Below are 14,723 nucleotides of genomic sequence, written 5' to 3'. Positions count from 1 at the left end.
CTCTGCATTAAGGGAGGATCTCGTTCTCTGCACATGCAGACTGGTTTTTTTAGCAAGGACCGTCGCACTAACTGTGCTAACAGCTATTGTCAGATCATTTTCTCATTGTTTTAAGTGAGGAAAAACCTTTTCTTATAGCGATGACAGCTTCACACATCCAAAATGACATTGCCACTGCTTCTAATATGAATCATGATCGACCACTCAGACAAGGAAAGAAAAAAAAAACATATTTTCAGTGCTAGTCTTACAGCTGAAACCAGAAGTTTACATAAGCCACATATAAATACAAACACTATGGAGGCTGACACTGCCCTACCAGCTTCAGGCAGTATCTCCACAAGGTCTTTGGCCTTTTGTTGTGGAGTCCATCTGTACATTTTGAAGCAAAATACATTCAGCCATCTGGAAATTGTTCCCAAGGATGAACCAGATTTGTGCAGTTCAACAATTCTCTTCCTGACACTTTGGTTGATTTCTTTTGAATTTTCAATCGTGTCAAACAAGAAAGCCTTGTGTTCCAGGTTTGGTCTTAAAATGCATTCACCGGTGTGCCTCAAATTAACTCAAATGTGTCAGTTAAACTATCGGAGGTTTGTGAAAGGAAGCACCAAACTGTTTAATCCAGCTTGTACATTATAAGAGTTACGTATCTATGATTCTGACCAAATGTATGTAAACATCTGAATTCAAACATAGTTAAAGACAATTCTCTAAAACAATTTCTCTCTAAGTTCTCTGGCATTTAGTAAATAGAAATAATTTTGTTAATTCTAACTAAACAGAAAAAAATGTAAATGTGTCTTTTTATTCAGTGTATGTAAAGCGGTACATCTCCATTTGTTATAAATCTCAAAGCTTTAAAAAATCCTTTAAAAAAATCCCTTTAAAAAACACCCACAATGCAGTTCTTTATTTCCAAATGCAACACTGTAAAACAGAGCATTTGTGTTTTACCTTCCTGTTATCTGCTACAGTCCAGCAGCCTGAATGAATGGATATGCTGACCTAAAAGTGCAGTACAGTTTACACTGTGAAGGCACAGTGTTGTACTTTGAGATACTTTCCCACTGGTTTTTGTCAAATCTTTATAAAGGAAATAAAATCATTTTTTATGCATTTAAGGCAGATTGTTGATAGTAGCATTGCTGTAATTATAGTTTATGTGTTAACTGTCAGAACTGTCAAAAAAATTGAGTGTCTTACAAGTTAATCATTTAAAGCTTGATTTAATAAATACCCGCATCACTCTAGTTTATGGTTATTGGATCACAATTGATCCATTAGACTTTTCAGTTTAGGTAATTATAATAAACAAATAGCTAAACAAACATGCCATTTGATTTGTTAATGTACAACATAGTGCTTAAAATATAGTAAGCTATATAATTTCCTGAGAGTAATTAGAGCAAAGAATAAATCAAAGTTAGAGGTCTGAAAAATATTTCTATGAAAACTTATTTGTCAACAATAGAAGTGAAGGTTGTCTTGTCAAAGTTAGAATTTAGGCTCAAGAGATTTTTTATTGAACTCATTTACTGAGGCAAATCCTCCCTGCATTACTAATTCTATATTATTAATTTCATAAGAACATCCGTCCTCTCCTCCCAAATCAATTCTTTTCAGTTACAGCTTTAGAAAATGTTTCGGCCCTATTTGTGCAACAACACAAAAGAAAGAAATGGCACTCATGGAAAGGTTGGAGCAGCATGCCATATGTGGCTTTATCAAACTGCTATTCACATCTCTGACATTGCAAGGACAGCTGGTGGGTGGTTCACTAGCTTGGCACACGGAGCCCGGACTACACCAGAATCAATAGACAGAACAAAGACAGAGTTAAGCTGCCTCTTCTAGAGCATGATTGAAATGATTTTTCCTTCTCTCCCAATTACTCTGTTCTTGCAGTGGTCCTTTCAAGAGGCCCATATTATGACTTTGTTCTCACTAATTTACCCCTGAAAGGAAAGATGAGGATTGTTAAAATTGCATGTTTAAATCTCCTAACTCTACAATTATGTTGTTGCAATATGCATCATAAATAATGTAAATGAGTTGAGGTGAAAAAAAATGAAGTTTAACCAGGACAATTCAACTGTATGAAACCAGGTGGAGGTTTGAAAAACAGTTTTTCTCCTTGTAATTTCAGGTAAACTAATTTGATTTTCCCTTTTTTTTATTTTTTAAAGTCAGTAGTTCCAGTCACAAAAGGTAATTCTATTCATTTTCAGGTGTGATCACAGGTCTCATCAGTAGTTTATTTCTCAATGCTAAATCCAGTACTTTTGGATTTTCTTGCCACAACTAAATTGAAAATCAGCCTTAGCTGACTTTGGCACAGCAAGCCCCTATCACTCTGTGGAAAAAAATATTTATACATCCCAGCGGTATAGTTCATAAATAAAATATGCCATTCACATTTTGTTCCAGAGTATCTGGGTTTGGAAAACATTGCTTTATCCCTTCTTTTTCTGAGCTTGCTGGGAGGGAAGCTGTGCTTTTTTTTGGTTGGTTATTGGAGATTACATCATGATTACCTCTGACTTGAAAAACAGAAACAACACAGCTGGAGAATGTGAATTTGTAATGGTGTAAGCGCAACTGTGGAAGGTTTTCAAGTAAACATCAAAGTACAGTAAATAGCAGTGCTAATAGTTAATTACATTTTGCATCATAGCAATTTGGTAAATCCTTTGACACATTCTCCACCTCTATTTTAATGACAGCTGTTTATTTACATGTTAACACTATTGCCATGCTGCCTTGTTGTCAGACATTATATCTGAAAGATAAGTGTACAGCTGCAAAAGACTTCTTCAGTCTTGGTTCTAATTTCCAGATGCCCAAAGACGCCATGTCGATCTGTTCAAACAATAACACACAATCAGAAGGTCCAGCCTTAATATGGTTCTTGGAGGAGAAGAGATCATTTCCCCCAGAATTGAATAGGTTTGGTAACTCCAACTGATCCAAAACAGTGAAGGTCTTATTGTGTGTTTGCATTTATTTATATATAAACATCTGGTTTCTGCTCTACTTGGAATAGTGTTAGAAGAGAGACTCTCTCCTTTAGCCAATAAACGATAAAAAATGGTGTTTGATGGCTCAAGAACTGGTATGAAACAAGTAAAAGATGAAGCACAACTAATGTTAATAATAAAATTAGTATTGTTAAGAGATTAGCAACACTTAACATACCATGTAATTTTGGAGGACACCTTTTGGACACAACATGATTCAGCTGTTGGGTTGCAGGGAAAGGGTATTATTTTGTCATATGTTTGTTTGTGTCCATTGGATCACAAATGTCTTTAAATGTTGTTTGAGTTTCCGTTTGCATTAGCGGCTTATTGCTCTGAAGAATTGAGGAGAAGAAAAAATTAACTGATCCACCTATCTATTCTGTCCTATCCCTCTTTCTTTGAAATATTTGGTTTGCCCCAGGGAATGATGATAATACTGGTACAAAATCCTCAGCCACAGGCAAACAGACTCATAGCCAGACTGACATGCTAAGCAGAAACAGTTTAAGGCCAGAAAACAGACACACACACAAAAAAATAAAAAACAAAGAGAATCTTGTTACAGTGTGCACAAAAGATGTCGACCATAAAAGGCTGCAATGAAGCCAAGGGCTCCCTAAAGGAAAGTGACCACAGCAAACCTGAACCTTCCTTTTGGCAGAGCTGGTTGGAAAGAGAGGGCAAGCAGGTGGGTCGGGAGACAGACAGCCTCCTGCCAAAGAGGAGAAGCAGCGCCACCTTGTTAAACCTGTCCCCAGGAACCACAGGCAGATGCTCTGCTTCCCTATGATAATGGCAGACCTGCGAAACAGCGTCATGCTCCTTTGAACAACTACTGACCTCAGAGCTGTGACTCGCTTTGACGCCATTGCCAGTTCCGCCTCAGCACACTCACAAGAGGCTCGATTCACCATGAGCTTTAATGCAGTGTCCTAAATGCCAGGCTGCTGATGCAACCGTCATCGGTTTGTGTATTTCATCGAGCTTCTCCATATGTGGGCCTCACATTTAAGTGCCTCCAGATGCTTGATCTCCGATTACATATTAAGACCTTTGAAAATATGCTCCCCAGCTCGGGCAAGTTCTGATTAAGGATATGAAGTGAAACCCATTAATTTGTGTTTATCCAACATTTTATATTTAGAGGACCAACTGCTGGCAAGCATCAAAGCCCAGTCAGCGCGTGCTGCCATGAGTCAAGAGGAAGTAACTGGGGTGAGCAAGAGATAGAAGGGGAAATAAGGAGATAGAGGGGGATAGATCAGCAGTTCTCCAAGGATTAGCTCATTTAGGCTGCTTTGATCTGGGAGGTCTTAATTGCTGGGCAGAGCTGTTAGAGTCTTAATGGAGATTCAGCAACATCATGCCGACAAGAATGCAGAAGGATTGTTTCTACCTTCCCTTCCTAACTCCTGTAATCTGGAGACACAGTGACCTTAAATCTGTAGTTCGACGGTAATATCTGCGCATAGGCACATCTCAATAAAGTCATTAATGAAAAGTTAATATATTTCTGTAAATCATTTCGAGGAGTGAAACCTTATTACATGGAGTCACAGAATTACGTGTTTTGAGCATTTATTTCTGAAGCTGCCTGCTGATCAAGTGTGTCCAAGCATATTAAATAAGAGTTGTGTGAAAGGAAAAAGTGTGATAGGAAAAGATGGACAAGCAACAGGGACACACTTAAGAGGACAAAGCATTAAATTTATGTGCAGTAAATGCATTTAATACTACGTTTTTCAGGTAAAAAAAAACTGGAAGGTAAGAGGTTCAAGTTTCGCAACTGCCATAAAGCAGTTGAAAAGTAGTTTTTCATTAATACCATTATAATACCTACACCGAAATATAAACTAAATGCTCTTCACACAACATCATTGACACTATGTCAATGATGTTGTGTCAAAGTCAAAGTTGAAACAATGTAATTCACGCCAAACTAATCCAGTTGAAACTTTCCATTTTTTGGAAAAACATTGCAGAGTGACTGGTGGTCACAACTCAGTAGTCGAATATAAATCTAAAAAATACAGTCTTTTGCAGAGTCAAGCTCTTTGGGGAGGGATTGAGAGTATTTTCTGTAAGGGCAGCTCCAGTTTTCACTAAATCCCTGTTTAACCTTCGTACAAAGATCCGGGGAGTATGGCTGGCAGAGATTGATGCTAAGAAGATCATTTACACAGATGATGAGAAAGCAGGACCACCTTTCACTCCTTGGCCTTTGGCTCTCTCACATGCATACCTTTGCACAAACGGCCATCCTTATTAACAATGTCCCTGCATACTTATACAGCTGCACCTCTCTGGCTGCTCTCGAACATCTCTGTTGCAGTCTTTTATCTTCTTTGCCTAAGACTGGAGCAGGAAGATTTAGGAGAGAAAGACTATTAAACTAGCTGCACTGCCTCTTTGTGATGGCAAGTTTCACTGTTATAGCACAACAGAGCCCTTCCTCTGCAGAGTCTGATCATTAGGAAGGTAGCGGAGCAGCAGAGGAACAGTTAACATTACAGAAACACCGATATTGGGAAGCTTCAATGCCTGGAAAGTACAAGGCAAAGGTGCTAAAGAGTATATAAAGGTCTTTAAATTGTGATCCAATGAAATTTACTGCTATAGGAAAACTGTTTTCAGAGTTTTTGACTACTTCATAAAAAAAAATCATGAAAAAAGTCAATACATAATAAAATGTATGAACAGAAAGCTGCCAACACAATGTATCCTTATTTCTTATTGTAAGCTGCACTGTAATATGTGCGATACAGAAAATATTTCTTTGTGTTTCTGTGATTCTGTTTTACTGTTTCCGTTTTCAAAAGATGGACTGAAGAGTTCTCTTTGAGATGTTCAAACCTTGGAATATTGTCTTGTAAACAAACCCTGTGTGAAATTTCTTATATTTTTTACCCCTGATTTTTCTGCATTAGCCTTAGCCTTTCTGACCCTTCATATGTAAAACAACACTCTAAAATATCACAAACATGTCCCAAGGTGTGCAGTGTTTAGATATTTTAACATGAAACCAATGCATCATTTTGTTTCCGCTGTTTAATTTTGTGATATTTGCTTTGTTTTATTGCATAAAATCACAATAAATAGATTGAATTTTGTAGATTTTTGTGGCAAAATTAGAAAAAGTTCAAGTTGACTGTAAATATGTTACTTGTCTTCATTGATTGTATGTTTGGATCCAAAGATTGTGCAACAATATCCAGCTTTGAACTGAAAACAACATGAACTAAATCTTTTTGTGACTAATGAATCAATTTAATAAATAAGTTTCATTTTTAAAATTACTGACATAGTTTCTGATGATATTCTAATTTATTATAATGCACCTATTCCCAGATTTCAAAGTACGGTAGTATTTTGCTGGAAGATGGAGATTTTGCTTCCAGAAATTAGAAAGTAAACAAGACTTTGCAGCACCATCCTCCATACAGCATAATTGCTTTCAGGTGTCTGTCTCTTCTGCTTGTTTAGCCGTATTTGAGAACCGCTCCTCCACAACCGTCTCTAACCCAGCTGGGGTTTGTGATGCAACTGCAGTGGCATTGTTAATGCAATATCACATTTGTCTTAAAAGGAGAAAAGAATTGCCAATCAAAATTTCAAAAGTACAATTTGAATGGAAAGCTTTTATTAAATATTGATGTCACACACATGGTTAGCGGGTCGTTGGCGTTTGAAGGAAAATTCATCACTTTGACGCCCTTGTGCTACTTTGCTCCACAGTGAACAGCTGTTACATCACCCTTGAATCACTCATTTTCAAAGTAAGACGAGTTGAGGTAAACACTAAAATCTTTGGAATGCAAAGGACTCTCAGGTTTCCACAGCGAATGCTCACAGTGAGATATGAGATTGTACCTTTAATTACATCACCTACTTATTCTGCATTGATTTGTCTTTGATTGCAGAGCAATCAAAGATAGCAAAAAATGATAGAAGTTTTCATTAATAAATGCATATATAAAAGTATCTTTTAAAGCACCGTCCTATCACATGTCAGAAGTAAAGTAGATTATGAGCGTAAGGTGTGAGAGCAGTCGTTCACGATTCCTTCAACAGGTGCAATTGTCCTTGGAGTGGATTTGAAATTCTGTTCCTGAAAATGGCGACCATGCGCATTGCTGGTGTGTGAATGTGTGACTGAATGAAAAAACATTATGTAGAGCTGCACAGGCCTAAACATCAGCTATCTAGGTGTAAACCCTTTAAACTATTCTATACAAAGGGCAAGTTACAATGACAATTGTAACTTGCCAAAAGGAATTATTAGAACAGAAATTTTGGCCCCATATTCTGGTGGAAATGTATCCAAACAGGCGTCCTTCCTCTTCATGTCAAACAGAGTCTAGAAAGCTATAATACTGAAATATTTCATAATTCTTTTCAAAGAAGAATAATGTTAAAGAGTCCAGGATAGCAACAAATGAAAGTTAAAATCTGTCCAGGTTTTTTGATGTTTGGAGAAGGGAAATTAAAAAAAAAAAAAAAGAAGCTGAACACAAACAAAAAGAGAAGCAGTGAGGACTCCTGTGTTCCTGCCACGGTCAAAGCTCCTCAGCAGCTGAGTTCATCCCTGGGGGAGTACCTGGGCGGTGCACTGTCAGCAGGATTTGTGCTTCGGCTTGTCGACTGAGCCTTCCAGGTGTCGAAACATGATGACAGCAAAGGCAGGTATTACCACAGCCAAAGCAGTGATCAATAATAAGAGAAGGTGAGAGGGAACAGAGAGGGCAGACAGAACCACAACACTGCATGGCACCTCTGGAATCTCCATTTCGCCAACCTTCTCCTTCTCACGTGAGAGTCTACCAGCGACCAGGAGAAGATCTTAAAGGGTAGCGCCGCTTCATCTCATGTCCTGGTTTTATCCGGGAAAGATCTGAGTAAAGGTACGGAGGGTGGCCGTCATTGCACGTCGCCATCTTTCACTTATCATCGAATGCAGTTAGTCTTCTTCGTCCACATAAGTTGAGGGAAACCAGCCCACCTGAGAAACAGCAGAACAGAAAAGAATCAGGCACCAGGTCAAAGTTACACAAATCTAAAAGAATCTTGACAATTTGATCTTTTTATATTATAAATCTCAGGTCACAGAGAAACACAGTTATTATTTTTGGAATAACTAAATCAGACCTGACAGGAATCCTACTTAGGCAGTAATGTAAGTTGACAGGCTTCACAATGATCATTCACAGCTGGTATTAAAATTCGCTCTGAGCGATCAGTTCACATTTTCCCCAATTTTGTGCAAATTAACACGTCACAGAGCAAGGCGATAAGCATACAGTGTGACATCACTGCTCACTTGAACTGCCATAATTAAGAACTTACAGAATGCCCTCTCACCATCTCCTTTTCACGGCACATTCTCTGGACACTGATTTTGCTGTTCACAATGCATTTTGGGAGATTTTCTTAAACTGGGAGCTGTCCAGACACATCTGCTCCTTGAGGGGAGTCCACTAATGATCCACTGATGCAGATACAAGAGTCCCAATCCACTTCTGAGATATTTTACCACTGATCAGACATTATCAGATCATTCACAACAGACATTAGCAGCAATGAATGTGATCAGGAATGACATAGGAAGTGAGGGAGTTAATGAGAGAAAACCAACCAACTACCTGGATTGTCTATATAGGAACAGAGTGGATGTTTTATAGTTCTAAAGTTGCACAGACCCACTCTTTCTTTCTGTACTGGTAACCACACTAATAGTGTGGAAGTTTTTTTAATTGGTTATTTCACATTTGCCACGCTTTGCCCTTTTATGTGTTTTATGTGCTTCCATAAAACTTCAAACATACACTTTAGGAGAAAGGGCAAATATCATCACAGAAAACATGGCTGTTTATTCTCCAAAACCCTTCATTATGGCTAAATTAAAACAATTCCAGAAAGATAAGCATGCCCAAATTCTTCCACAGAAATATATAAAAAAAAAACTAATTTGACGCTCAATGGCAATTGTTGTCACCAAGGGTGGTGCAACTTTGTATTAGGATTAAGGGGCAATTACTTTTTCACATTGGGCCAGGTTGATTTTCATAATCTTTTCCTCTTAATAAATGAACTTATAATTTCAAACTGTTTTTTGTGTACAAAACAGAAGAAATCTGTAAGAGGCAAATCGTTTTTAGAACATTGTTGTTAATCCTGATGGTATCACCATCTTAGAGCACAGCGTGTGTTTTTCATCTTAGTTTGAAACAGGAGTGTAAATGTCTCTTTTAAAATAATACACATGCATAACTGTTAATCATTATGAAATGATCTTGTACTGTTGAACAAAAATAAATATCTTATGACGCATTTTTAGACTTTAAGCTATGATTTTATCATTTCATTTGTGTAGAAAACTCCTTCCCAAAACCTTTAGGATTCAGAAGAACTCCTATGATGTAGAGCAAGGCAGCACTGTGCCCTTAGGCTATTAGTGAGAAAATGGATTGTTTTACTCTTTTACAAACATTTTCTTGTGAAGAAAGGAACATTTTCAGTACAAGCAGAGAGCATACTAATACTACCAATGTTGCTAGTAATAGTGATGAAGTCAGATGTACAAATTAGCTAATCTGCCTACTCTAGTTATAATGAAGAGAACGCTTTTGTCGTTATCTCACTCAAGAATCATCCCATTACGTTTCACTTATAAGATGACATAAAAAGATGAAGAAAATAAAAATAAAATGACTAAATATTTTTTAGAATCTTTCCCTTCTCTAGCAAAAAAATAAAGAAAATGATATGAAATAGCCTAAATTCAAACCGTTTAATCAAAAGCAGCAGCAACTGACCTTGCCATCAACCTCTCCCCTCCACCAGCCATTGGTCATCTTGGTGTAGATCCTGATAATGTCTCCCTGCTGCAGAGAGAGCTCCCGCGTGTCTCTGGAGCTGAAGTCGTAACGTGCCACTGCAATACCGACTATCCTGGGAGAAATAACTGAGACATGGAAAGATCCTGTTATTTTATTGCGATTCGCTGACAAAAATGTACTTTTTTGACTTTCAAAGTAATCCCAAAATAGTTCACATGTTTGTAATCCAGATAGATTCAAGCCATGCTAAAAGTAAATAAAAACTGGAACAGAACGTGAGGTTGCCTGGTATACATGGAGACATCTTCACCAGTCCTTCTTGTTGGGGCCCAGTGTTGTAAAGATCAGAGGTCATGGATATTGTGGTTTTGTGCTGAACTTATTAAAAGTTAACCCTGAAGTCAGTTCACGTAATGCATCCTCCCTTATCAGGGTAAATAACATTCTTCCTTACACGTGCAGGTCAGGCCTCGTGTCACATGTGAACACGAGTATGGAAAGGTTTGTCTGCCTTATCGGAGAAAATACAGATGACAGCTGTGAAGATACGCTGGACGAAAGGAGCGCATCTGCTCCCAAGTGCACACAGAGGCACAATGTAAGATGACAGGTGCTCTTACCATCAAATAAATATGCACCTATACAGGATTTGTACTCGCCATGTAACAAATACAATTTACATGATAATATGTTCGGTATTGCCGTGCATTTACATCAGAGCAGCAAATTGCACACTCTGAGCATTTCCTCACTATTTCTGGACTCAATAAAATTCAACCAATTTTCTTTTTCAACATATCTTGGATCGATTACCAGTAAAAGTGCACACATGTAATTGCATTCCTTTTTGCCACTTTAAAGTCACTCTAAAACAAACTAGAGATAGGACAGTAAGATCTGCTATAAATTTAAATCACTAATTTATCTTCTTATTTGTCTTTATTGTACTGATGTTATGGGACATGATACAGTAGTAACACCAATGGAAAACATGGTGATGTATCCTACTATCAATAAAAGTACTAAAAAGTGAACTTATTTCAGTGATTCAACTAAAAAAGTGAAATTACATACCAAAATGCATTACAAAGTGAGATATTTTAAGCATTTATTTCTAAAAACCCAAAACTACATTTCTCAAAAAGTTTAATATAAGACCAAAAACTATTTTTTAAGACAGAAATGTTATATGTCCTACATAATTAGTTGTTCAGCAGACAGTCACTGACACCCTCCACCAGGAGGACAAGTTCATTAAAATCCTTGCTTGAAAACATCCTTTTTACTTCGTGTTGTATCCAAGGATGTCAATGGAAAGTTGAGTGGAGGGACAAAGTGTGGTAGAAAAAAAATTCACAAGCATCAGGAATAACTGTAGCCACCACTCACATGTATCGAGAGTTTGACCTGCAACTCTGCCACTCCTTGTGTTAAGCAAGCAATCTTCAGTAAACTATTAAATTGGCTTTGTTTTACATGCCTTTTTAGGCTGAAGTTATTTCTTGTGCATCTCTTTCTCCCACAGTTCTTCGTAACACTAAACTTTCCATTGATATGTTTGCACACAGCATGCTGTAAACTGTTAGTGGCTTACCCTCTTTAGTGTCAATTTAAAAATTTCTGATTAAGTTTCAAATTTATCACACTGTGTGTGATTAATCTTATTATTATTATTATTATCTGAATTACTGAAATAAAGATGCTTTTTGGCAGAAAAAACCGTTCTACTTCATTCAGATGTATTTATATCTTACTTAAAATGTCATAAATGAAGACAGTTGTGCTTCATGAACTCTGAAATATGGGGATGCAGCTCAAAAGAGACAAAGAAGAGCAAAAAAGCTGCACCTGTACCTGACCAGAAAGGCGAGAAGGAGGGAGGAACAAAGCCGCAGCCGCCAGAAGAAACTACAGAGAAACATAGCAAAAGATGGAGGAGGAAGTGGGGGAAGTGGGAGGTGGGTAAGGGGAGCGGGAGGTTCAGTCCGTAGTGGGAGCAGAGAGAGAAAACATAAGCAAAGTAAACAGAAGTTTGACAGAAAGAGTGTGTGTGAGATGGTGGAGAGGAGAGGAGAAAGCAGAAAAGTTGTCAAAGTCAAAAATACAAGAAAAAAGAAAATACTGCTGAAGTGTTGTGAGAGAAATGGGCAAAACAGTGAAGCCATCAGACAAAACTGTCACTTTACGAGATTAGATTCATGGATAACCGTTACAAGAATATTAAATTATTGGGGATTGGGAGATCTTGATAATCTGTTGGCATCAGCAATCCTTTCAGCTTCAATCCAGATGAGCAGAACCAAATGAATGTGGTCAAGATTGGTGGTTTGACTAGGACATGTCTTAAAACTCAGACAGGTCATTTCAGAAGTTACACTATAGTAAATAGTAAAAAAAAAAAAAAAACTACCTAGTAAATATACCTGTGTGAAGTAAAATCCCAGTATAAATCCAGATGCTTTGTGAAGCCCTCATTGGTTTGTTAGAGAAGATTAATGAACCAACAACATCACCAAAAAGCAGACCAGAAAGGTCAGGAAGAAAGTTGTGGAGAAGTTTAAATCATGGTTAAGTTCTGGAACAATATTTCAAGTTTTGAGCGTCTCACAGAGCTCTGTTCAAGCCATTAGCTTAAAACCAATCCACATAGCTCTAATCAGAAAAGCAACCAAGAGGCCCATGGTGACTCTGGGGGGGTTGCAGAGGTTCACAGCTCAGGAGAAAGAATGTGGGCCAACTAAGATTGGAAAGAAGAAAGTTAATGTTGAAAAAATTCAAATCAACATAGCAAACGTGTTAAAGAAGATACTTAAGTCAGACAAAACCTAAAACAAAAAAATTTGGCCTGCATGCAAATTATGACTTGAGCATCTGTCAATTTGATTATTAAATTAAATCAAGTCTCAAACCTGGTAACAGTATCATTTCAACGTATTTAAAGAATTGATTTTTTGCAGGCGTACTGGCTTTAAGATTTTCATCAAAGAAATACAACCAGAAAACCCTATGGATAAGACGTCTCTTCTCCAGGCAGATATTTAATTATCATTACACAGCAGATCATTTTCTGATCCCAGCATTAACACAAACAGACAATGACAAGTACAAAGTCAGTCACAATTAAAACTTTTTGAAGGGGATTTCCCAACAACTTTTCTTAATAACTTATAGCGTTTCTGTAGTTCTGAATCTTTGTGTATGTTTGCTCAGTCACACATTTTCTCTATTCATTGCTATGCAGCACCTTGTTTTGAGATTCAAACCTTTTTTATTATCATTTTGCTTTTGCATGACATCTATCTCTCCACAGAGGCTGTTTACCTGACAGAGAATACAGTGCCCACACTACTGCGGCAACGGGGGTGGACGACTTAAGGCAATAATAATCCACCCCGCAAAGCACAGAGGCAGCCGTGGCTCTGTCAAGGTATCATGAGAGAAGGTAGTGCTGTGAGTGGCAGCAGAAAACAAAAGCACCTCTTACAGAGATGCTTTGAAGCTCCATGCGCTCTGAGACCGACTCTGCCAAAAGAAGCAAAGGGACAAGGATGCAGCAGAATTTTACATCCAAACAGACACAAAGGCCCAACTCTGACTTTGTTCTAGCGTTCATCTGCTCGCCCTGGCTCCTGGTTGTTTACACATGCATCTCTTTTTAAGTTAAGACAGTTTACCTCCAGCTGCCTCCCGCTCATCTAGATTAGATCACATTTGCAAACTTTTCCCAGTTTTGTGGAAGGCGTTGTGGTCCCTCCATTGGACCCGGGGTATTCCCCCAGGTGTATGTCAGCAGGCGGCTGTCACACTGTTTTTTTTCCCGTTGCTGGAGCCAGCCCAAGTGAAATGTCATGTCCTGTCAGTAAGATTGTGAAGCCATCTCGCAGCTAAGCAGAGTTCGGAGTGTGACGTTTTGGAGTAGCAGGCTCTTGGTGGTTGCCTAAGGCGCTTAGCCCTAACTGGGACCTCCCTGCCAAGACTGGTGAGCTGCTCAGGCTCCTTTTTATTTATACGTCAGTAAGCTTCCCAATCTCTCTATTGTTTTTAGCTCAGTCCCTTATTTTCCATATCACCTTACTCTTATATGCATCTTTATAGCTATTCCCTTTTATTAACAAAGAAATTGGCAGCAGAAACAAAGGGATATTGAAATAATAGCAGTCCAAGACGAACCAGATCGATCACTTTTTGGTAGAAATTATAATGTATAAGTGTTGGATTAGTTTTTGATGAAGTGAGAGTCCGACCACTGCTCAGGTGTAGTAGAGTAACAGGTAATGAGTAGATCCAAATGGCATTCAGTGAGGTCATTTGTTCGCTTTCATACAGCAAACAGGTGAGGCAGCTCTGTAACATGTTGGTTATCGTGCATTATTCTCTGAAACTGAGTGAAATTGGGTTGTTTCAAACATTGTTCGGAAAAATTGGGAAAGGAAACATAAAGTAGCACAGAAAATGATAGACTGATATTTTACTTCTATTTATTAGCCTATCCAGCAGATAGAGTATCCGAGTCATGATTGTAGAGGTACTAGCTCATTGAAGCTCAGACATTATCTTCTGTTTTTTCCTTTTTGGTATTTTCTTTTAAGAACGTATCAATAAGTTGCCGTTTTAAAAACTCTTCTGCCTCAGTAATTCATAGGTCACAGATGAACTTCACAAATAAATAATCCTGAGGCCCAACTTGAAAGAGAAATTTTGAGAATTTCCAGAAACTTGAAAAAGTATTTATCAAAACCAATTTTATTCTTAGGAATGGTTTAGAACCTTTACTGAGTGTTTTCACTTAAATCTTTTCTAAAATAAAATCTACTCAAAGAGACACTTAGTAGGGAGGACTAGCTAGAGTAAGGAGTTATAGGAG

At 37.9% G+C, this 14,723-nt stretch overlaps 1 protein-coding gene across 2 annotated transcripts in view; it reads right to left on the bottom strand.

Moving 5' to 3' along the window:
- Window positions 1-6,641: 6,641 nt before the first annotated feature.
- The window catches only part of LOC116722297 (guanine nucleotide exchange factor VAV3-like), a 56,631-nt gene continuing 48,549 nt past the window's right edge, over window positions 6,642-14,723 (bottom strand). Inside the window, exons 26-28 of one of the 2 annotated variants that reach the window (XM_032566525.1) lie at window positions 11,714-11,767; window positions 9,836-9,984; window positions 6,642-8,022 (exon numbers count right to left, since the gene is read on the bottom strand). In XM_032566525.1, coding sequence (XP_032422416.1) covers window positions 7,981-8,022; window positions 9,836-9,984; window positions 11,714-11,767 — 245 coding nt within the window. In that variant the 3' untranslated portion in view covers window positions 6,642-7,980. The remainder of the gene's footprint in view (window positions 8,023-9,835; window positions 9,985-11,713; window positions 11,768-14,723) is intronic. The other variant, XM_032566524.1, reaches the window with a different exon arrangement.

Source organism: Xiphophorus hellerii, chromosome 6, assembly GCF_003331165.1.
Source record: "Xiphophorus hellerii strain 12219 chromosome 6, Xiphophorus_hellerii-4.1, whole genome shotgun sequence".
In the NCBI taxonomy this organism is placed as follows: Eukaryota; Metazoa; Chordata; class Actinopteri; order Cyprinodontiformes; family Poeciliidae; genus Xiphophorus; species Xiphophorus hellerii.
Note: the sequence above shows the minus strand (reverse complement) of the source record. Positions and strands in the feature narration are given on the sequence as shown.